This window comes from Branchiostoma lanceolatum, chromosome 7, assembly GCF_035083965.1.
Source record: "Branchiostoma lanceolatum isolate klBraLanc5 chromosome 7, klBraLanc5.hap2, whole genome shotgun sequence".
NCBI lineage: Eukaryota > Metazoa > Chordata > Leptocardii > Amphioxiformes > Branchiostomatidae > Branchiostoma > Branchiostoma lanceolatum.
The window spans coordinates 12,181,140-12,203,372 of NC_089728.1; the positions used below are offsets into that span (position 1 = coordinate 12,181,140).

Here is a 22,233-nt window from a genome sequence, read left to right on the forward strand (position 1 = left end):
CAAAAATATACGAAATACGATTTTACTTAGTCCATCATGTTACTACCCCTAAAAGTTTCAAGATCATCGTGATATTTTGTCCCTTTTTGTCAAAACTAGTTTCTGTAGCGAATGAATATCAAATAGAAAAGCGTCTCATGACGTCATGTTTTTTTGCATGCTGGGTAATCCGCCATATTCAATCGAGGACAGGTGACTTGGGGTCATCGTGCAAATTCCGCAGCTTTCTGTTCAGCTGGGCTGTTCTTTACGTTTTACAACGGTTCACGAGACTCAACAATACTTCTGATATACAATTTGGTCACGTGGGAAAAACCTGTTGTTCTTGAAAGGTTGGTATTTTGTTAAAACACCCTTTTTTATGTGGTCTCGTAGAATCTCAGTTGGCTCGAAGCATCTTGCAAACTCATCCCCAGCAAAATATTATATTGCGTAACACGTTTGTACCTCGGCGAAAATATGGACAAAGGAGATGTCAAAGATACATACCTAGCCAGTCTCAGTTATAATGTTGAAACAACAAGATAATTTGAGATCGTAGACAAGGCAGCAGAATACTAGTAGCTATCTTGCCATAATTTGTGTGAAACTTGAACTTGAAGCAATGACCTGAATAAACAATCGTTGTCTGGAACTTTCTTTCCCCCATATCCTCCTTGCCCTTTTAAAAGCCAAACGTTTTTGTACTTACACATTTCCCAGTTTCTTTACAAAAATTATGAAATGTATGTAATGATTCGGAAGTGGAAATGTTGATGTTTCTCTGAATTCGTTTCTCTCTGCCTGTCACAGTTCTTCCCAACCAAGAAGAAAACATGGATCATGTAAATCCTGGACAGTCTGTACTGTTGCTATGGGGCGGGGCGGTCTCCGGGGACGTGATCCAGACGACGGTGGGGAATCTTCAGACGAAGGTTGGACAGAAGGGTCACGTACGTGTAGAGCACGTGGACAGGCTGCTACTGTGTAAGTAATGTTACATGGGCCGGTTGGTTTAATATGATAACGGAGGGTGCTGCAACTTCGGCATACTCCCAACTTCGGCAGGATTTTTAATTGTCTCGTTCTGCAGAAGTGAGCCATCTTTTTTTTTCAGCCACGGTGCTGAATAAAATCGTTAAGAACCCAACTTCATGCATAGAGCTGTCGTCTGAATAAAACAGGGATTTGTGTACAATTAACTGATTTTGTGCCACGAGGAAAATGTGGCGATAAAAATGTCTACGTTCGATGCAAGGACATTGTGAAGTGGCAACTCTTACATAAAACATATTCAACCGTCGTCATGCAAACTTACATGTTGTACACATGAGGCATAAAGCAAAATAAACACCAAAATAACATGGGTCTTGGTTAGTTTATGTCGCGATTTAGCTTGTCTGAAATAACGAAATCAACCGCGGCTTCGAATGCCCTCCCCCTTTTACGTCACGGCCATTCCGTTGACCACGATTCGAATGTGATACCTCGGCAAGGCATCTCTGCTCCCGCTGTACATAAGTCAAGTCGGCTCCAAAACGGCAAACCTTATCAATCTAGCTTGACTAGTATACGTCGGATAAACTTGCATTTGATAAGTTCCCGGTGGCAGGTTTGCACTACGTGGTTCCACACAAGCAAACTCATTGATGTTGCAAACGTGTAACCTAACCCCGCATGTTAATTGAAATTGACAGGCTGCTTTGCTTTGATGTGGGCGGCACGGGTCGGTGATCTCTGAACGCATAAACAGGAAGTTCATTGATGTAAATGGCGATTTCTCATTGCTTGCTAAAAAAAATCCAGAAATTCTTGAATAGCGAGCTCTAAAAACAATTGATGATCGTGTTTAGAATATGTCATAACTTTGCACTGAATTGACCGGAAAAACAAGGAAGATTTGCAGCGTACTTTCTGGTCACATGCGGTGCTGTGCCGAGTGCAAATGTCACGATTTCAGTTTGCGGCGTAACAATGCTTGCTCGGCAGTTTTGGACGTACTTGTGGCACATTTGTGCGTTAATGCTATGGGACCATTGGTATGATATGAAGTTTCTACTCTCATTGCCATACCAAAGAACGGATCGTCAACGTTGTCATGGCTTGGAACGCAACAAGTGGCGTAAACAGTCGCTTTATAGCCACAGCGCGCCCCGCATCGGTGAAGCCTTACGCACGGTCAACAATTATTTACCAGAGGGAAGTTGAAGTTAGTTGACACGAAATTCTTCCTTCTGTTTACTTAAAATAGTACCGACGAATCAAAGAGATACAAAGATATCTTTATGCCGAAGTTACGGTACCCTAATCAGAATGGAACAATATGGAACGTTTTAATCAAAACAACATATTTCTGGATTTACCGACTGAGATCGATGGCGTAAATCGTGCACGGACGACGAAAAATCAACTCCACAACGGCAAATCCTCAAACACCACCACTCTAATCTATCATTCGTAAAAACGCAACACTTTTCAGACAACCGACACTGGTGCAATACGATGTCGAACTCATAGATTTACGTCCGAAGTTGCAGCACCCTCCGTTACCTTCGTTAAGAAGATGACAGTACAATATATGTACTTTGAATTTGATGAGGTACCAAATATATCTCTTTGGTTTATCCACAGACTACAATGCACTGCTATTGACTATAGTGTACTAATGTATCTAGTATTTTATAATGTATTGACAGTTGTGTAAACTTCATGTAAAATGTCATGACCGAATATCTCTCCCCCTTACTTGCAAACCCATAGGCTGATATGATCTCTCAAAGCAAAGCAAAACACAAAATAACAACCAATGTTCTCCTCTATCCAGCAAACCACAGTAGCTCTACGTTTGACGTTGTCCTGTCGGGGACTATTAACCCTCCCACTACCGTCCACTCTGGAGATGTGCTAGCGGAGCTGGCCAGACTACTGAAGCCTAGCGGGAGGGCTGTGGTGTGTGAGCCTACTGTCAGCACTGGTACGTAATACCACTGTATGATATATCAGTAGATAGGTTACAATATTTATGTGTTAGCCAGAAGTACTGGTGTTATCTTTCTTGTGTTTATGTGTTATTTCTAAAAGAACGGTTCCCTTATATCTGTCAAAATTTCTTTTGTATCCTAAGATTTGATAAGTATGTGACTATAACTATAAGACCAAATTTTATCATGATGATGGCCATATTTTCAATTCATTTCTTGTTTCAGATAATGGAGGCGCGTTGAGAACTGCAGCCAAAGTGGGTTCCAGTCTGAAGCTAGCTGGGCTGGTCAGTGTGTCAGATGTGGGTACATGTCTCTTCTTTTTTGGCCTGGCTGGGCATTTTTTTCCCTGCAAATATTGCAAATGGACTGTTACTAACCGTCTGTCTACTGCATTGCCCATTTAAATGTGTCAGTTGTTCTTACCCATAATTTAAAAAGTCAGAAACTTTGAATGTGGGAAAGGTATTCAGAACGACATTTAAGACATATCTTGTTTGTTTCCTTTCCAATAGGCAAAAGAAGTCTCCTTGTCCCAGCAGGAACAAGATCTTTTGAAACAATCCCTGTCAGTAGATGGCATCAGAGTGGTTGAGATTTCAGCCAGCAAGCCCAGTTATGAAGTGGGCTCCAGTGCACAACTTACACTTTCTTTTGCCAAGAAAAAACAGGGTAAGGTTTTGTGTTATTAAATATTCTTTTGTGCAAAAACCAAAACAGGGTACAATACTTCACCTGATGAAACTTAGTTTTTATTTTATACTCATATCAAAGCCCAAAGAAGGCAAATTTCTCATTTGTAGTCATATCACAATGTGTCATTCCTGACACCTTGACAACATTTTCCAACTGAAATTTGATCCAATACGTTCATGTGCTCTTCATCACGTCCTTCTTATGAAAGCAATGTGTTGGTCAAACGACAATTAATTTAGCTTAATACTATTTTGAAGTGGCCAATTCATGTATTGAAGTTTCTAAGGGCAACATGTGATGAAAGGTTTGAGAGAGAAATATGCTGTATTTGCTAGCAAACATCATCATCATGTTGGGCGGGTTGCCCGGACTTAGTCAACCCTCTTCCTTCATCATGCCATCATTTAATGTGTCTCCTCCATTACAGTAGAGAAGCCAAAACTGGACGAGAACGCAGCCAAGATCTGGAGTTTGTCGGCTGTGGACATGAATGATGATGACATTGTGAGTTCCACAGACACTTGTTGCCGCATCATTATATTACATCGGCAAACAAGTTTGTTGTAACCATAAACATGATATCACAAGATAAAACAACAAAATTTCAACAGATTTATGTTGTTAGTTGCTTTTGTTTTAGTTTATGGAGTGTAGATCAGTGTTTCCGCCAGAGGGGCGTCTTCCCGTCAAATGACGGCCTTATGTCGCTGTGGACGGCCTGAACTCAGACATAGGCCGTCCTCTTTAAAAAAAGACAAACTAAATGCCGAGAAATCGGGAAAAAAATACGAGAGGTCGGCATAATTTCTTTGTTTTTCTTTGTTACTGCGGGCGTAGGGACGCTCTATATCGTTGGACATTCACACTCTTTTGTTTGTTGCTATTGTTAAGCTTGCGAAGAATCGATGTCTGTGCCTTTGGCATACGGTGATCTCATTAAAAACCCGTTTTTCAAGACTCAATCGAAGAAAGTCATCGAAGAAAACAAGGAAAAACGTAAACAAAACAAGAATTTCGCCCGTGCATTTCAGCCTTTACGTCGTGATTTGCCGCGATTCACCATCATTTCTGACCGTATTCGACACAATATATATTCCTTTGAATGTTTTTCCGTGAAAATTCTCCATATGTACCGTAGATAAATCGTATTTTCCCTATGAATTCACGTCACAAAGTCATGACGCTGGCTCGAGTCGCAACCCGCCCCGGGCCGTCCGCCATGTTTTCAAGCTCATTGATATGCAAGGTTCTAAGTGCTGATTGGTCCGCGTCATAAAACCTGTGCTCTGATTGGTTGATGGTAAGATGTCACGTGACCACAGGGCGGGAAAACCCCTTTACACTTTAGCCTAAAGTTTAGGCGTTTCTGGTCAATATAGATCGCATTTTGTGACGATTGAAGCAGTATTATAGCGAGTCTTAGCGACCTTCGTAACAAATTGATTTAAAAAAAAATTAACAAAGTCTTTTCTGATCACAACATTCAGTTACTTTTCCTAGTCAATTAATTTTCGCGGTACGGTCAATTAATTTTCGCGGTACGGTCAATTAATTTCGCGGTACGGCCCTCCCCAAGTGGACGGCCTCTCAGTCGAGGTCTGGCGGAAACACTGGTGTAGATGTTACAAACATCCATCCAAACTAACCACTTTCTCCCCCCGTCTTGGCTCATGTAGGATCTTGTTGACCCAGATGAACTTCTCGATGAGGAAGACTTGAAGAAACCAGACCCTGCCTCCTTAAAGGGTTAGTTAAATTGTAAAGGTCACCGTGTCTTTTAAGAAGTCAGTTATCATACGGCTGATACTCAGCTTAGAACTATTCTATTTAATTGTATCGTGTATGTAAACATCCTGTAGTCACTTTAGATATAGTGGACATTTGGAAAAGTTACAAGCAAAGTTCCCATTTCTGTACCTTATCCGGTTGTAGGGTCCATCTCTGTACCTTAAGTAGCCCACAGTATTCTTAGTGTAATTTTGATTTGCTGACAATGAAACACTGATAATTGATATCAATTAGAGAACATGAGTTTTGACACTTAATTTTGTAACTTTCTGTCATGTTTAGCTGAATGCGGCACTGGTGGGGACACCAAGAAAAGGAAAGCATGTAAAAACTGGTGAGTTTTACAGTATTGTATTAACAGAAAACACGAAATGCTCAAGGTATTTTGACACACTGCAATAGATGGCTCGCACCTTCCCTCCACAGGACTGCAGGCCTCACTTTGTACCATTTACTTTTGGGCTCAGAGACTGGAATTGAATCACTGGGGCAGAATTGTACACATCGGCTACTCATTAACTTCAGTACTACTTCATAGAGTATAACTTCAACATGTCCTCCTTACTTGAGATGTTTCTAAAGAAATCCTGTCTGTCCCCTGCAGCACCTGTGGTCTGGCAGAGGAGTTAGATGGCGATCTGACAGAGAAGACTTCCAGCAAGCCTGCCACATCCGCATGCGGAAATGTAAGGGTGCCGTGTGAACATAAGAACATTTATTTCAGATCTAGAAAATCTCTTGAGAACACATTGACAGGTTCTTGTCTGGTAGTTTGGCATTGAGAAGACTTTCATGTAAGTTTTGTTTTCCCTTTGTATATGTAGCTAATCTTAAGTCACTAAGTGTTTAGGTTATGGAACTTGATAACTGTATGTTTGTTTCATTGTTAAAATTTGCCATAAAAATTTAAAGGAGTGACAAAACTGATGCATATCTCCTTTCCTAATCCTAGCTGTTGCTCCAAAAATGTTGCATGTAGACAAGTTTGTTTTTTAATGCCTATTTCACTTATCTTAAAAACACCCCCACAGCATAGTGTACCTTGTGCTGAGTGATCTTGACTTTAATTTGTGCTTTTCTGTTTCAGTGTTACCTTGGCGATGCCTTCCGATGTGCCAGCTGCCCATATTTGGGCATGCCAGCATTCAAGTCAGGAGAGAAGATCACCCTTACAGACAGGCAGCTAAAGGGTGACCTCTAAGGGGGAGGGGACAGCTTTAGGGTGACATGTAAGGAGGTAGCACAAGGGTCACATCAACATGGGCGGGAGACGTCATGCAAGTGACATCTGCATGTAGGCAGGGAGGGTTTCTTAAATGTTATAACATGTGTAGTGGGAAGAGGGGTGGATAGCTCCCTGGACATAGGGGGAGGGAGTTGCCTAAGACGAGAACTGTATTTTCCTTGTTAAGCTCACAAGGACCTCCTGAGTTAAAAGGAGGTCAAAGGGGACACGATGCAGGAAGGAATAGTTTCACGATGAAGAAGGCTGTCGTATCTTCACATTCGTTATGTTTTCCCCTGAATATAGAGATTCTATGCTTGCTTTGATTCAGCATATAGAGAATTCATGGCATCAAGGCTTTAGAAATTCAATGTTATTTTGAATATATTGATGTTTGGAAAGTCTGTTATGGTAAACGACTGTAAGAAACCATGCTGCCTTGTCCTACTTCAAGTTGAAGGAAATCTGCTGCTGTTCTTGTATGTGTGGTGGCATAGCTTTTTTTTTAAAGGCAGGATTGCTAATCTAAACCCCAGCACGCTACATGCTAACACGCAGACATGAGTGGATGGGAAAAGATATTTCAGTAAAATCCATCAGATATACAAATGTATCAACTTTTATTCTGTTGCCTTTATTCTTGTCCATTGAGTAATAAGTAACAACAAAAAGATGCCGCAGCATTATTCTGGGACTTCGCCACATCGACATTCAGTATGGCTGCTGGTTGTGGCTTCTGGTAAACTGCTAAAACTGCAATAACCTACCCTACATGCATGTTACCTACTTGCCTTGCTGGGCTCAAATCTGAAGTTAACATTGTGCTGATATAGATATACAAATAGGTGAAATTTCATAGAACCTTACGATTACTGTACTAAAGTAATTTGTACATGATTGTCAAACAATAACAGCAGCAATGATTCCTCCTCATTAAACATATTTCCCAGAATCTCAAAAGCCTCAAATCTCAACACATCTGATTAAATCCATAAGAATTGTCATCAATAGTAAAATTCCAAAACAGCAAAATAAAAGCAGCTACCACTTTAAAAATAAAAGATACAAATATAATCTTTTTATGCATTTGCACCTGTACACATGTGGTTTTACCACATTGTTGGTTGCCCCAAATTCTAGTAATTGTTTTTAATGCAAATTTACATGCTTTCAGATCTTTATTCCTTGTACATTTGTATATTCCAATAATCAAAGATTATTTGTCTTTCTTTACACATTTTTGTATCCTATGAAAGGTTTAGAAAAGCATAGGCAAAGGAGAACACTATTTCTTTTTTTTTTTCTAGTAAAAGGAATTGGCCATAATTTTGTTGTACTGTTAAGTCTGGTAACTTGCCCGTTGGCATTTGGTTGACATTACTGGCAGTGATGTGTGATGATGATGATGATGATAATGACTGGCAGTGATGTGTGTGCCTAAAATTAACAAGGAGAACCTATTTGTCCATTACTCAGTCCTGTGCATATGCCATCCAATAAGTCCTCTCCTGCTGGCCCTGAAGTGATGGTATTTGTAATTTTTGCAGCTCACGTTTCACATGGTCATACACATAGTCGCGGAGGAGATTCAGGTTCACTGCCCCAGCTGCCTTGGCCTGGTGCTGGAAGGACAGGCAGTCAGAGCAGTTGTCTGTCCCACAGTGGCCACCCTGTAATCCCTTTATTATGTACTTAGTGAACACGCTCAATTTGTTCTTGTCCTTCTTTCCTGAAGCCTCTGATTTCCTGCTGGATGCCCAAAGCATGGATCCCTCTGGATTGGAAGCATGTATACCTCAGACTCTTGTGATCCTTGGCAACCCGTGTTGTCACCTGAATCCTCTTGCTCTTTGTTCTCCGTTTCCTCGCTGGTGGAGCTGCTCTCTTCTGGTCCCTCTGGCCCTTTCATAGTGTAAACCTCAACAGATGAAGCCATGCATGAATCCAAGATGTAGAGGGACTTTGTTGCCTTACTTACTTTGAAGATTTTTCGCAGGTTTCTGGACCACACAGTCGTGTGATTGAAGTCCAGTCCGCGTTGCTTTCCGTGGCCACTGTGGTAGTAGATGAAGAAAGTCTCCTGGCCTTTCTGCACCTGCTGAATCCTTCCTGCTACTTCTGCAACAGCTTTTCCAACGTCCTCAATGGTTGCATTCTTTAGAAGCTTCACATTCTCTTCCCTGACAAAAGAAAATTGTAACTTTCGCCTTATTGTATTATCAGGAAAACGTTAAGAACAGGGAATGTTTCCTGTATTAGACATGGATTTATTTATTTGACATATCAATCAGTGATTACATTAAGCAGAAACTGCAACAGTCTGAAGGGAAGTTGACAAAATTTGTAAGAATGACAAAAACTATAGGTTAGTAACCTCATGGCTAGCAATATCACCTGCATATGCAGGATAATGCCAGTAAGATTTAAGTTGTTCAAGTATTTTTTGATGTCTTCTTGTGCACCTTAATGCACTGATAAAACCACCCTGCAACTCTGGTGATATTGAACTAGAAGAGAAGGAAAATATGGGTCAAATTTGTCTAGTGAAGGTAATTTTGAATGCCATTTGCACCAGTGTAGAGATGCTGAAAAAAGAATTTCAAGCCCTGCACCGTGTGACACCTTGGCTAACTAACTTTTGTGTCAGGCTTTAAAATGCCATGCACTTGACAAGTAACAGGCTTTCCCATATAGACCCCCCAATTCTGGCATACACTGCAAGTTATCTAAAAGTAAACTTCAAGGCTAAATAGATAAGAGTAAGTAAACATGCTATCCACAAGCCAGACAGAAAGGCCTAAAATTTACCTTACTCCACAAATTTGGGGATCGGTGATCGCATCTTTGAAGCCCACTGCATCCTCCTCAAATCCTCTCTGCCCAACAATGATAGCAAATGTGTTGTGCCCTGCAGTATAAGAACATAATACAACTTAGACTTCATAGCTTAATCAATAATTTTGCAGTATCCTACACTAATGAAACTGATACCTACTTCACAAATTGCACATTTAAGTGAGGTGGATATGATTCCATAACATTATATGCTGACATTAAATATTGAGTGAAGCCAGGACAACAAGTATCATGCACAAGTACTCTTTGGTGGGGTAACACATTTTTTTTCCACAAAGATGTGTCATACCTAGGCCTGTTGTTTCCATGAGGTGGTTAGGGCAGTACAGAGCTATAGTGTGGCTTTTCATGCAGCCACTACACAACAAAGCACATCCACAGGCCATGGGAATAGGACCTGTATGGGGTGAACAGCATCATTTTAGTGGAAAAAGTCTAGGCTGGTTATTTCAGTTTATCTGTCTCAGCCTTGTCTCCTTTTGATAAATTTGTGCTGTCCATAAACCTGTGACAATACTTAAGTTAGCAGACAAGACAACTACATGCAGAAGCCATATGCCCTTGAACTGAATAGATAATAAACCAACAATGTAATGAACTTACATGGCTTGCAGGAAAGACAGTACATGCACCAATCAGGCACTACTGTGTTATGTTTCCCAATGGCAGCTGATCTCTGCACAAGTACCTGGCAAAGAAATGTATGAAAGGTGAAACTGCATGCAACTGAAAAAGCGTTGCAATCAATTGCTAAGTATCAGTATTGCATATTCCCAGTTAAGAGTGTGATGGCCAAGCACAGTGTTTATGGTTCTTTACTTAAGAAGAGGATGTGAAAGACCGAAAATGAAGAATCCATCATTTGGTATACTATTCTCTGTGTTTAGTTATTTGTTCAACCTTCCTGACCAAGTAGATTTCATAATGAAGGCATTTTTTAAAACTTTTTATTATCATTCGCACACTTGCATCAGTTTTGGGGATCCCAGAGGATGCCACCCATATGATCAAATCAACATGGCCTAAGTTGATAGACATGTAGACTGCATCTAAGGAATTGACTGATCATCCTGTATATATGTGAAACTTGGTACCTTTAGCTTCTGGTGAAGGTCCTCCAATTTGATTCTGTCCCTGGGACGTTCTTGAAGACAGCCAATGATGAGCTTTGCAAATTGCTGTGAGATAGAACTCCCGTCCTCACTGCATCCAGGCCAACCCTTGAAAGAGGATTGTATTGGACAATCATCATTATCAGTGACCTTTATGCTTGGTAGACATCTGTAGTCACTGTACTATACACGTACAATCGTCATACATTGAATTTGTACTCATTTGTATTGAAAGTTAGACCTAAGAGTCATATGAAAGTGGCCCGTTTTGAAGTAAACAGCCTTGCATTACTGCATCAAATGAACAGACCCAATAAGACTAAAGATATGCTGGTATTAATGAAATTTACATACCACCACTGGTGAGCCGTCTGCCACCTCACACAGCTTTGTCCCATCACTGTCCTTATCAAAGTAGTCCAGCTCTTCAAACCAGATTTCAAACAGCAAACGTCCATTTTCCTGCTTGTCAGCAGTAATGCTTGTGAGGAGCTCTAAAAGGACTTATCAAGATAAAATCAAAACATTAGACTTTGTCACTGGTGATGACTGTCCAGTTACAACCTGCCATAACCCCAATTAATGCGGCTAGAATGCCAGTGTAGAAAATGCTGAGAATCAATAATACTGTATAAGAATTCTCCATTAGTCTGCAGTTTAAGAATTAGCAAATTCATTTACTAGTAGATCTACTGTGCATACACATTGTATGTATGCCACACTGCTGAAATAGTGTTTCATATTGTGTATTTTAGTAATGCCACAAAGTCTTTTCATTGGTCACAATGACTTTGGTTCCCACTGATTTCAATATAAATCCATCTCCCTGGAAATTGTTGCTGGTTTTGAGAAAAGGCTTAGGGTAGTGGTGGATGAAATGCTTGCAACCCAGTAACAAGTTGGGGGAAAGCACAAAGACCTGTAAAGTTGTTCCAGTCATCCGAAAACAAATATGCTGTGCATATGATTTCAGGTTACATTCTTACCCTGTTGTAAAACGACTGTCTTTTTTTTCAATTTATCAGTCTCAGGTCAGATTCGTAGGCTTCCAGGGCATTTATGTTATCCATGACATATTGTTTGGTCTAAAAATAATTTTTGACATCTCATACCTTTTCCTGCACTGTAAAGGTCACTGGTCTCATGGTACTTGCGATACTTCAGATAGTAGGGGTCCTGGTAGTAAGGGGTTCCCCAGTCAGCACTCAAAGAACCTGGGAACATACAGTACACAGAGCTAGAGAAAGACTGAATAGCTTAAAGCAAGGATTGCTACTTAAAAACCCTTGTCCAGATTCATCTAATGGCATAAACATGCATTTCATTTAATTTAACAAATAGAGTATTTTTTATGTATTGCCAGTCTGCAATTTCTAGGAATAAACTAAGATAAAGTTTCAAATTATAATTATATTGCTCAAATTAACTTGACCATGAAAAATAATCTACCGGTAGGACAGAAATTTGATGCAAATTGTTAGCCTGCCTGTACGGGTCAGATGTGTTTTATCCCTGGAAACTTCCCTCATCAAGCCAGGGTCACCAAGTCGTGCTCGGTGCTGGGCATCCAGGAACACATTGGCTGACTTCACGTCACAGTGAAACTTCTTATTTGGACTATTGTAAATAGAACAAAACTTTATTCAACTATCTGCAAACCAGTACAATGCAGTTTAAATCTGCAGACTTGTTAATTCAAGAAGCTCACTCGGCCATAGATCAAACAGAAGAAATACGATGCCTTTCGGAAATTGATACAGGCCGACTTAGATTTTTTTCGAGAGGATATCTGTTCCCTTTTAGTTTTACGAGGGTGTTCTCCATAAATAGCGTTGTTAACAAATTGACTGTTAACTGGTCATAGACATTCAATTAAGTGAAATATGCCCAAATTACAACACAACTCGCAAAGCAAACAATGGTAGCACAAGTTTTCAGACCTCTTTCAGATAGGATGATTAGAGTTTTACATATCAAAAAGTAGAGTGGAAAGTACCCTTCAGTCTTCTTGTGGTAATATCGGATGGCGCTGACCAGGTCCAGACCAATCACCAGTCTTGTCTTCCAGTCTGTTGGCTCTTTCTTGTCCTGTATCCAAGACTTCAGGTCTTTGTTGACCATGTAGGGTGAGACCAGGGACAGACAGCTGCAACATATATCAGACAAGGCTTGTTGAGACGACACCATGCATTACTTTAGTCTGATGTCCAGACTATGCACTATATCATTTTTAGAGCATGGCGACCATAAATGTAGCAATTTTCAAGAAAACAGAACAGATACATGCACATTGGCTTAATAGTCTACAACATTCTAAAAACATGAGTGTTGTTACCTTTTAGGACTCTTCTGACGCATTTCGCATTGAAATGTGTGTTTTCTTGTGTGACTTGGGAAAGATCCTCAGTTAGTATTGCAACTATGAAATGAAAACCATTATGAGGATTTTTATGTGACATTGAAGCAGAAGACACCTACGTCTCATCTTCACATCTTCCAAACAGAGGCAGGAGATGGGGATGTCGGGATCCAGCCATTGCCAACTCCTGAAAATTGTCCAATTTATGCTTAATATGCAACCTTGGGTGATGACATAGACAGTTTGTGAGCAAAATTCCCCTATAACGAAACCAGTTTGTGCCATTCAAATTCATTTTTATTGTGGTGCACATACTTTGAAAGCATATTGGTGGCTAGTCTTTTGTAATAATTAACAAAATGTTGTACCTTTTGTAAAGAATTCCCCTGGTACACTGAACCGTACGTATGCCAAGCAAAGTCTGTCCTAATGCCTAACCCTGTACTACGTAAAACCATGTTTAAATCAACCACTACAAACAGGCCTAAATGTCGCTTAGTCACATATTTAGCCAAATGTACGTGTTTGCAGCTTACCTGCGTGAATTCTCTCCTTCCTTGCTCATCTGAGCTGTTCACCTTGACAGCCATTTTTCGACCTTTCAGTGGACCTTCGTAAGGAAATTTATCTGGAGGAAAACACATTAGAGTTAAACATGATGGATATAATAAGAATAGTACATTGTACGAAGAAATTATCACTACCAAAATAACATGACTCTTTTAAGTCTGTTGCTGCTGATGACTTTTAATGTTTGAAAGGTTCGATTCAACACCAAAGAAATCATGTCACTGTATTATCAACATATTTTATATTGATTTAAAAAGTTGAGTCTACCTGCAAACTGCACCTATCTCTTACATCCATACCTAGATAGTAAACAGGTCCAAATGCCCCCTCTGCTATCTTCCTTGATGTGAGATTCTCTGTCATCTGCTCAATATGAGCCCTGCTGAAGATGTACAGACGCCGGTCCTTGTCATACACTGGTTGGTTCCCATCCGTGCCCTCATTCACTGACTGCTGGGTTTCTGCAGGAAGCTGGTGATTTGATGCTGATGCCCCCTCAGCTTCTTTGTTTACACTTGCCTCTTCAGGTGGAACTTTTGGCACTGTCTCCTCATCACTGGAGTTAGCAGACTCTCCCTCAGTCATGTCTTCTCCACTTTCAGCTGCTATTGGCTCCGCCGGCTGGTTTTCGCTGAGGTCTGATGGCTCTTCAGTCCCACCTATGTTACTGTCTTCTCCATTTTGGGTCAGTTGTGGATCAGATTCTTGGGTTTCTTCGTTTGATTCAGCTCTCTTTTGTTGAAGAGAAAATGCTGGCTGAGGGGACAGTGGCAAATACTGTTCCCCCATATAAGGGATTGATACGTCCATGAGTGCAGACATAGTACTGGGGTGTGAACTGTCAGGATAAAGATCAACAAGTGGTCTTACTGTACTGCTGGGTATCCCCGTCTGAGGCCAGTTTGATGCCTGATTATCCTGCATGTTGTCCCCACTTTGCAGATGTAGAGACTCATCATCGAGGCTTGCATCATTGAAAGGATTAGGAGAGCCATGTGTTGAGTTTTGTGGAAAAGTCTTCTGCTGATTTTCTCCTGTGGATGACTTTGATGGACTTCTTTCTTCAGGTAGGGCAACATACAGCGGAGCCTTGTTAGGGGTAGCCAGTGCTTCTCCTTGAGGGTGTGCTTTTCCTCCTCCAGTGGTTGGTCCATCCAGACTATCAAATGTCGATGACACCGGCTGCTCGTGTAGCTGAGCCATAGAGAAAGCCTGTTGGCCATGCCTCCCAGTGTATGACCTCTTCTTTGCCGCAGAAGTGTCTCCTCGAGCCTCAGCAGACTCCTCGTCATCAGGAATGGGTGGCCAGTCTTGACCATCACTTGGTAGAACCTCCCTTGCCATCAGGCTGGCTGCTCTGTCTGCAGGCAGGCGCTCCATCAGGTTCCTGTTCCTCTGAGAGCTTGTGATTTCTCCAACTGTTGAGTTGTCCATGAACCTGTCCTCCTGATCATGAGGTTGTGTGTTGTTGGGAAATGACTGCTGGTTGTGTGTAGGGTGTCCTGGTCTGTCTCGTCCTCCACCAAGATTTTGATCTCCAGCAACATTAGGCAAGATGCGGTTCTTTTTACCGATTTGAACAGCCTTTTTCATGGCACTTGGATGAACTCCACGGATTGTGTTCCCTTCACCAATCTGAACTGGGCCTTCATTATTGGAGACAGTGACGCTATCTTTGCTGGAATGTACATGGCTTGATCGTTGTCCTGTAACAGGTTTGGAAATATCATCCTTGATAAGTACTGATTATTCATAGTACTCTACACAACAACAAAAGAATAAAAGAAAATATTTGATATGTACCAGTATTTGTCATTGCCAGAAGCATTATCTACTAAGTGTATTGATATGTATTCAAAATACAATCATTTTATGTCAAATGGTACTTGATAAAATTGTGTTACCTGATGCCTCCTCGTGTGTCCTCCTTTCTACAAATGTCTGGACTATGTCTTCGGTGGTTCTTATGCCTGCAACATGTTAAGGGAAACAAGTGATCACCTGTAGTCCTTATCTGCAAGAAACTTATACGTAAAACATAATTGAACTGCTATAGCAGGTTGTGTTCCTTTCGTGTGTCTTAAGTAGCAATTTTGTTTCTGATCTGTGCATCCCATTGAAATGTTAAGAGATTTGATTCCTGTGTTAATGAATGAAAAGGTTACAAATATTTTCATATAGTTGCAAAATTAAAAGGCATCTGAGGGGTCACAAAAAGGCAGAGTTGATTGGTTGACCTGATGTTTGTTTGTTAATCCTCCCAGTTTCCTAGCCTCCTTCGCAGACTTCCTAGAATGGCGGCATATACAGTATATTGGGGAGGGGGGGACACACACAAGGGAGTTATGTAGCCGAGGGGTGACCGCCGTCACCCCTCGGCTACACAACTCCCTCGGCTACACAACTCCCTTGTGTGTGTCCCCCCCTCCCCAATATACTGTATATGCCGCCGTTCTAGGAAGTCTGCGAAGGAGGCTACCAGTTTCCCTGGCTGATTGCAAACTTTGCTTTGAATTTGCTGCATATACATGTAGCTGCTAATTACCCCTTGCCTTGTCAACCATCAAAGCAAAGTCTCATTCATTACCTGCAACCCAGGGATGATAATCATACATGTAGCTACACAATAACATATACTGTATATGATTGACTTTTAACAATCATGTCTCAGAGCTTTCATGGTGTCATGTTCAGTGCGTTATACACATCAGAGTCTAAAAACTGCATGAGGCCAACTGTAATGTGTTGCACTGAACATGATTCCATGAAAGCTTTAAATTTATCATGTACAAATTTAAGAACATTCTGCATCATGAAAATGCACTAACGGTAAGTCTTGATTCTTTCACCAATAAGGTATTGGCATGCAGTTTGCAGCAGGAGTTCAGGAATAGACCTTTCTATATCTGTAGTATGATTATGGTATGTTATTAATACTGTATACATGTACTTACCAGTGGACATGAGATTCCGAACTTCTCTTCTGATTCCCTGCTCAGAAAATCCCATATTCTGTAGTTGGCTGACACAATCATCCAGTATGGCATCCATGCTATAGTAGTGAGGAGGGCAGAATTTCTCATGAAACAATGCTTTCACCAGAAACTTTTTTTACAAATCTATGCCCAAAACTAATTACTGACAAATGCAAAGTTGAAAACTTGCAGGGTTGGTATGGGAAAGAACTTCTGATACATACCTTGGTTGAAAGTTGCCCTGGGACAAGGAGCGTGGCATGGGGTATGGTCGGTGCGTTCCGGAGAAGTCCGGAAGACTGGTGTAACCAGGGGTCACAGATTCTGAAGTATCATAGGATTGACCATCATCAGAACCAGAAAGACGTACTGCTTTTATTCTATTTTCTAAACTTGTTTTAGATTTAATAATCACAAGTACTAAATAAATTCACTTCAAAATCAATTATGACGGGAAAAATTGCCATAAGGGAAGTAGGAGCTGTCTAACTTGGTATGTGATACATTCTCATACATTCAGCAAGACATTATCCCTGTTACATCTCATGAATTACAGGCCATGACTTTCTGAGTCACTGATATGTACTTGCATGCCTGCAGGACCTACATAAGTGAGTGTTAAGTTTGCAAGTTAGGGTAAGGACTTGCACTGGTGGTCAAAACTTGGGCAGACGTAATTTAGAAGGCATGGTAAAACACAAGTCAGTTATGGTCATAAACTTTAAGGCATTTGCTAAAAGTCTATTGAACATTACATCATATAAGGAAGAGTGGTTTTAGAAGCATACCTGTGATTGGTGCAGGGACATTGACATTGATATTGGCATTGTTTCCTGCTTGAATGATAACGTTATGGTGACCACTTGTCTCTAACCGGTTTCCAGCCACCTGATCTGGGTTTTCTCTGTTTCCAGCCACCAGTTCAGGGAGTTCTGCAAAATCCATTGATAATTTGTATTATTTTACCACTGCCAAATTCTAACTGATGTAAAACAGTTGTATCAAAGCTGCAAAAGTGATGGAGGGTCCATATTACAAATTACATTTTCTAAGCAGTATAACATATAGAGCTACCAGTTATTGTGCAGTACCAATTATCATCCACTTTGGGTCATGCAAACATGTTGAGGTGTACTATGTAAAAGTTAGTTCCCATGAACAATGAAGAACAACAGTATGAGCCCTAGTCATGTCATCGACTCTCCTTTATTTAAAGCAATGAAATGGGCTTACATCCAGCAACACAACAGAATAAACTCTTGAAGTCAATAATAGCAACAAGTTGCCTGGAAGTGTCATGTATGACATATTCCATATGTAAGTTGACACCATGCACTTCATCAGTTTCACTCACACAATATCTATCATCATTTAAAAGGAGCTGACATTAAACCTTTCGCTATCATGATGTTACATGTTGTGGTACAATACCTATAAATTCTCCATCCTCCACTTTCTCAGCCAGGTCCACACGGCCACTGTCCTTCAGAGCCTGGACCAAATGTGCCACCTGGAGTAAACATTTAACTTGAGGAATCCATTCTAAGCACCATGTCTTGCCATATGTATTCTCACTTCATGTATTTAATGTTTCAGACCTTTTACATTTTTGTAGAGAATGGATCAACCTGATTCTAACTGCCTTGTTTGTCAATATCAGCATTTGTCTTATTTAATGTGCTTTACCTGTGCCTCTGGACCACTGCCTGATGTTTCCCGCTGCCAGATGACCAGCATGTCAACTATTGCTGCCTTTATGTCCCCGGGACGGTTGGTGAAACATTGGTCCACCTGTGCCTTTGACAGGCCAAGGAAGATACCCAGGGTGCGCCACTCATTCCCCAGGTCACCTGCCAGACGAGTTAGGGACGCATCCGACAACATGGCAGCTTCTGCGGAGGGCAGGATGTGTAGGATACAGCCGCAGGATTGAATGAATTAAGTACGGAAGAAAGAATGGATGGATGGATCAATAAAAATGAGTGAATGAACAAACTAGAGTTCTACGACCTCATACCTTCGCCAAATGATTTAAACCTTTATGACTGATGTATCATGAGTGTTTCTCATTGATTATACAAATAAAGTCCTCATCTGCATGATTGTATATTCAACTGTGTTCATCTTTACATAACTCCCAAATGCCACAAGTATGACATTGCCATCATTTACCAGTATGGAATTATAGTAGCTTCTCATTAATTATACAAATATGGTCTTCATTTTGCATATTTTTTTACCTATGAACATCCCTCTCGTTCGCAGTCACATATGTCTCGTGTTTGAATAGTCCTATCATAAACCACAGCGATTTTATAAAAAAATTTAATTGATTATGCAAATTAGTTTGATTTGAAACATTACCATAATAGTCGAATTATACAAAGCATCACTTAAGCTATCTACATATACCACAATTATGATTCGTCAACCTCCTTTTGAGTTATAGTATTAATTTTTTCATCAATTATGCAAATGAAATTTTCATACATGTAAACTACGCACAAAAAGTTCGGAAACTTAACTTTGGTCGATCATATCTCCGTTGTTTCTTGATCAATTTTAATGATTTATATATCATTGAAAAGCTTTTGTGATTTTCTTTCCCATGATACTTAACTTATTATTGTTGTAAATTAATACAACGAGCACCAGACCTGCTTATGCGAGCGAGTCTCATAAAAAAAGTGCCCAAATTACCCTACTAATGTAAAACGCTCAATTCAGTATTTTGTCTTCTGCTGGTAGCACGTGGCTTTTGTACGAGGGTAATATGAAACTTGAATAAACAAAACACATTAATATGAAAGCCAAGTGTAGTCTTCATCCAAAGAAAAATGCGTAAAGGAGCCTCAGTTATGATGAGGGTGGCTTAATACTGAGTACACACGCCATGAGCTGTCACCACAGCCCGGCACATCCTCATGCTTGTCACCAGCTTTGGTACGCGGCCCCTGGCTATTCTTCCACAAGGAGTCGTCGCAGGTCGACCAGTGTTGTTCTGTTGATCACAACTGCATGCACAGCTCGCCCAAGCTGATCAGTGATCACAGAGTCTGAGACTGTGTTCAATTGTGTTGAGATCTGGGCTGCAGGAGGGCCATTCTATCCTCTGTATTCCTGCATACTGGAGGTGGTCTGAAATGACTCTCATTCTGTATGGACGTGCACTATCATCTTGCAGAATGGCAACCAGTGTCATAATCATATTGCAGAGGTAAGGATCTTGGAAATGTGACTGGATGGAGGAAGCTGTCTCCATATCGACACATCGAAGTTGCTTAGGATGATAAGCCTGTTTTTTTTTCCGCTGGCAGTTAGCGTTGTACTGCCTCACACTATAAAACTGACCCCAACAAACAGTCAGTGTATCTGTGCAACAGTCAGCATAGGGTTCTCCTCGCCGCCCCAACACTTTCATTTACCCATCTAACAGTCGAAATAAACCTTCTCTTATCTGTAGCTGTGAACATAACATTCCACCACACACTGTTCCATTCACGATTTGGACGACACCACCACTGATGGGTTTGGCGCTGCGCTAGGTGTTTGACACTATTTGGAAATTTGGGCACTTTTTTTCTACAACCCACTTGCGTAAGCAGGCCTGGTGCTCGCTCCATTAGATTGCAATTATAATGAGTAGGGTATCATAGGAAAGGAAATTACACAGGCTTTCCAACGATATATAATGCATTGAAATTTATAAAAAAACAATGGAAATATGATCAACCAAAGTAAAGTTTCCAAACTTTTTGTGCGTAGTTTATGTCACATGTTGAGAGTCCTATCATGAAATACAGTGGACATATAATCTTTCCTCATTAATTATACAAATTGCGTCCTGTGATTTGCATAATATGTATCTAATCATGTAGATTATCATTCAAGCTATATACATACCAAAAACCATTACCACAATAACTGCAAACATAAAACCACCGCAAACATTTATGCATTTACAGTATATGGAGACTAGATCTTTCAAATAGCAGTCTATTTTCAAAAATACAAATGAATGAGAAATTGAAATAAGATTTATATGAAAAACTCGGTCAACCAAACTCATCTTTCCTGAAGTTTTTTTTCCCCCACTTGTTTGTGATCATCAGTGACTTACAAAAAAGCTTACTGGTAACCTACTTGGTAAGTGAACACATTTACCACACATGATATGGTATTATATAGGGCAATATTCTGTCCACTCCTTTGAATACTTCAGGTATTACCAAACCTGTTCATTCATAAATTAGAGTCTTGTAAAAGCTCAGAAAAGTAATTAACGTTACCCCAAGACAGATTGTTTTTGACAAAGGTCAAAGCTTACCTGAACTTCGAGCTCTGTTCATTGTCACAGTTCTGTTTCTTTCCCAATGAGGTTGTAAATGTCAACCCCTGAGATAAAAAGACAATGGGACTCAAGTTTTAAACAGGATTCTCAATTCCAGCCTCTGAATAGGTAGATACAATTTCAAGTTCGCCCTTGTTTTTCTCGCCACTTACCTTCTGATTTTCAAAAGGACGTCGACTGGAAAGTAATGACCACAATAATGTGAAATTTGGTAGACGTTGATAAAAGATTTCATGCTATATAATACTGTAAATGCCGCGAAATTTGAGTTGTGCACCTTATTTCTGGGTGAGGCCGAGAACACCCCTCGTCAGCCACCTAACATTTCCACAAACATGGTGCCTCGCCTTATGATACTGAGTACACCAGTACGGCCCATTAACACTGCTTTTATCGTTCCACAAAGTGCCGAATGTTCAGGACAATCATCTCAGGCACATAGATGACATGTCTATGGTGTATCATATAGAGATATAAACGTCGTAAGGCGCGGGGTGTTTTGCATCGGCAAATTAAACTGCGTAGCCCGTTGAAAGAGGAAGCGAAACTGAAAATTAACTCCTCCAAAACGACCCGGCGCCCGAAAACGGATATTTCCTGCCCTTAATCCCCGCTTACAGCAACTTCCAACAGAACCGACTTACCTTCTAAAGTTCCCGCCGACGAAGCCAAAGCTGCATTTCCTCTTTTTTTTGGCACAGTGTTGTGCACGAGAACGCGCGGGACTGTACAGGTTACTTCCTCCTCAGCCACATTCTCTGTCCCGAAGTGCCGCGCGCCTGCCCAGTAGACGCTTATGAGCTCATGACGATAGGCTAAATATAGACGACATGACTGCAAGCACGTGTAAACAGCAAAAATGATGTTTGTGTGATGAATCAACAGTTACCTTGCCAGAAGAACGTTTGGCCTGTGCGATTTTCTGAACGTTTAAGCCACTGGTGTACATGTTATAGAAGGCTCAGATAGGCTATGCATATTACGGGGAAGTTGAGACTTACTAGTACCCCATACGATACTGTAGTTAAACTAGATGTTACGTTAACATTTGTCTGTGCTTTCTTATTTATGTCGATCTTCATAGCAATATTCCCAGAGTCTCATCCGTCCCAAAGCAGGACATGCATGTCTACTACCAGTAACAGGTGTCCCGTCCAAAGTGGTGACGTCACGGCATGACGTCACGGGTCCGTCTCAAAACAAGTGATGTGCAGGACGCTGATCCAGTCCAGTTTATTCAGAAAGCTTGAAGACTAACGTTCGAATTTTTACTCAGAAATAAAAGGCGAAAACAATAATCTGTTCACAAAGTTTATTTCTTACAGATACTACATGTAGTAG

At 40.7% G+C, this 22,233-nt stretch overlaps 3 protein-coding genes across 4 annotated transcripts in view; 2 read left to right on the plus strand and 1 right to left on the minus strand.

The window, feature by feature from the left end:
• The window catches only part of LOC136439367 (dolichyl-diphosphooligosaccharide--protein glycosyltransferase subunit DAD1-like), a 119,083-nt gene that overhangs the window by 16,998 nt on the left and 79,852 nt on the right, over positions 1 to 22,233 (plus strand). The window lies entirely within an intron of this gene.
• Positions 156 to 7,098, plus strand: LOC136439366 (anamorsin homolog). Of its 2 annotated transcripts, none has more exons than XM_066434765.1 (10): positions 156 to 332; positions 793 to 966; positions 2,804 to 2,953; positions 3,186 to 3,262; positions 3,476 to 3,632; positions 4,087 to 4,160; positions 5,333 to 5,402; positions 5,727 to 5,778; positions 6,049 to 6,130; positions 6,532 to 7,098. In XM_066434765.1, the coding sequence occupies exons 2-10, from the start codon at positions 816 to 818 to the stop codon at positions 6,643 to 6,645; spliced, it is 927 nt and encodes a 308-aa protein (XP_066290862.1). In that variant the 5' UTR covers positions 156 to 332; positions 793 to 815; the 3' UTR covers positions 6,646 to 7,098. The 2 variants fall into 2 exon arrangements, with proteins under 2 accessions (XP_066290862.1, XP_066290861.1); XM_066434764.1 differs by having other exon boundaries at positions 157 to 332; positions 4,084 to 4,160.
• LOC136439354 (uncharacterized) lies at positions 8,076 to 21,659 on the minus strand. The gene is made up of 20 exons (XM_066434741.1): positions 21,537 to 21,659; positions 20,869 to 20,936; positions 18,228 to 18,433; positions 17,973 to 18,051; positions 17,330 to 17,473; positions 16,766 to 16,865; positions 16,521 to 16,618; positions 15,471 to 15,536; positions 13,866 to 15,272; positions 13,533 to 13,624; positions 13,116 to 13,183; positions 12,634 to 12,783; positions 12,124 to 12,254; positions 11,750 to 11,851; positions 10,992 to 11,140; positions 10,620 to 10,745; positions 10,129 to 10,213; positions 9,815 to 9,922; positions 9,478 to 9,577; positions 8,076 to 8,849 (listed from the first exon to the last, which is right to left on the minus strand). Exons 2-20 carry the CDS (start codon positions 20,888 to 20,890, stop codon positions 8,375 to 8,377), a joined length of 3,708 nt encoding a protein of 1,235 aa, XP_066290838.1. The 5' UTR covers positions 20,891 to 20,936; positions 21,537 to 21,659; the 3' UTR covers positions 8,076 to 8,374.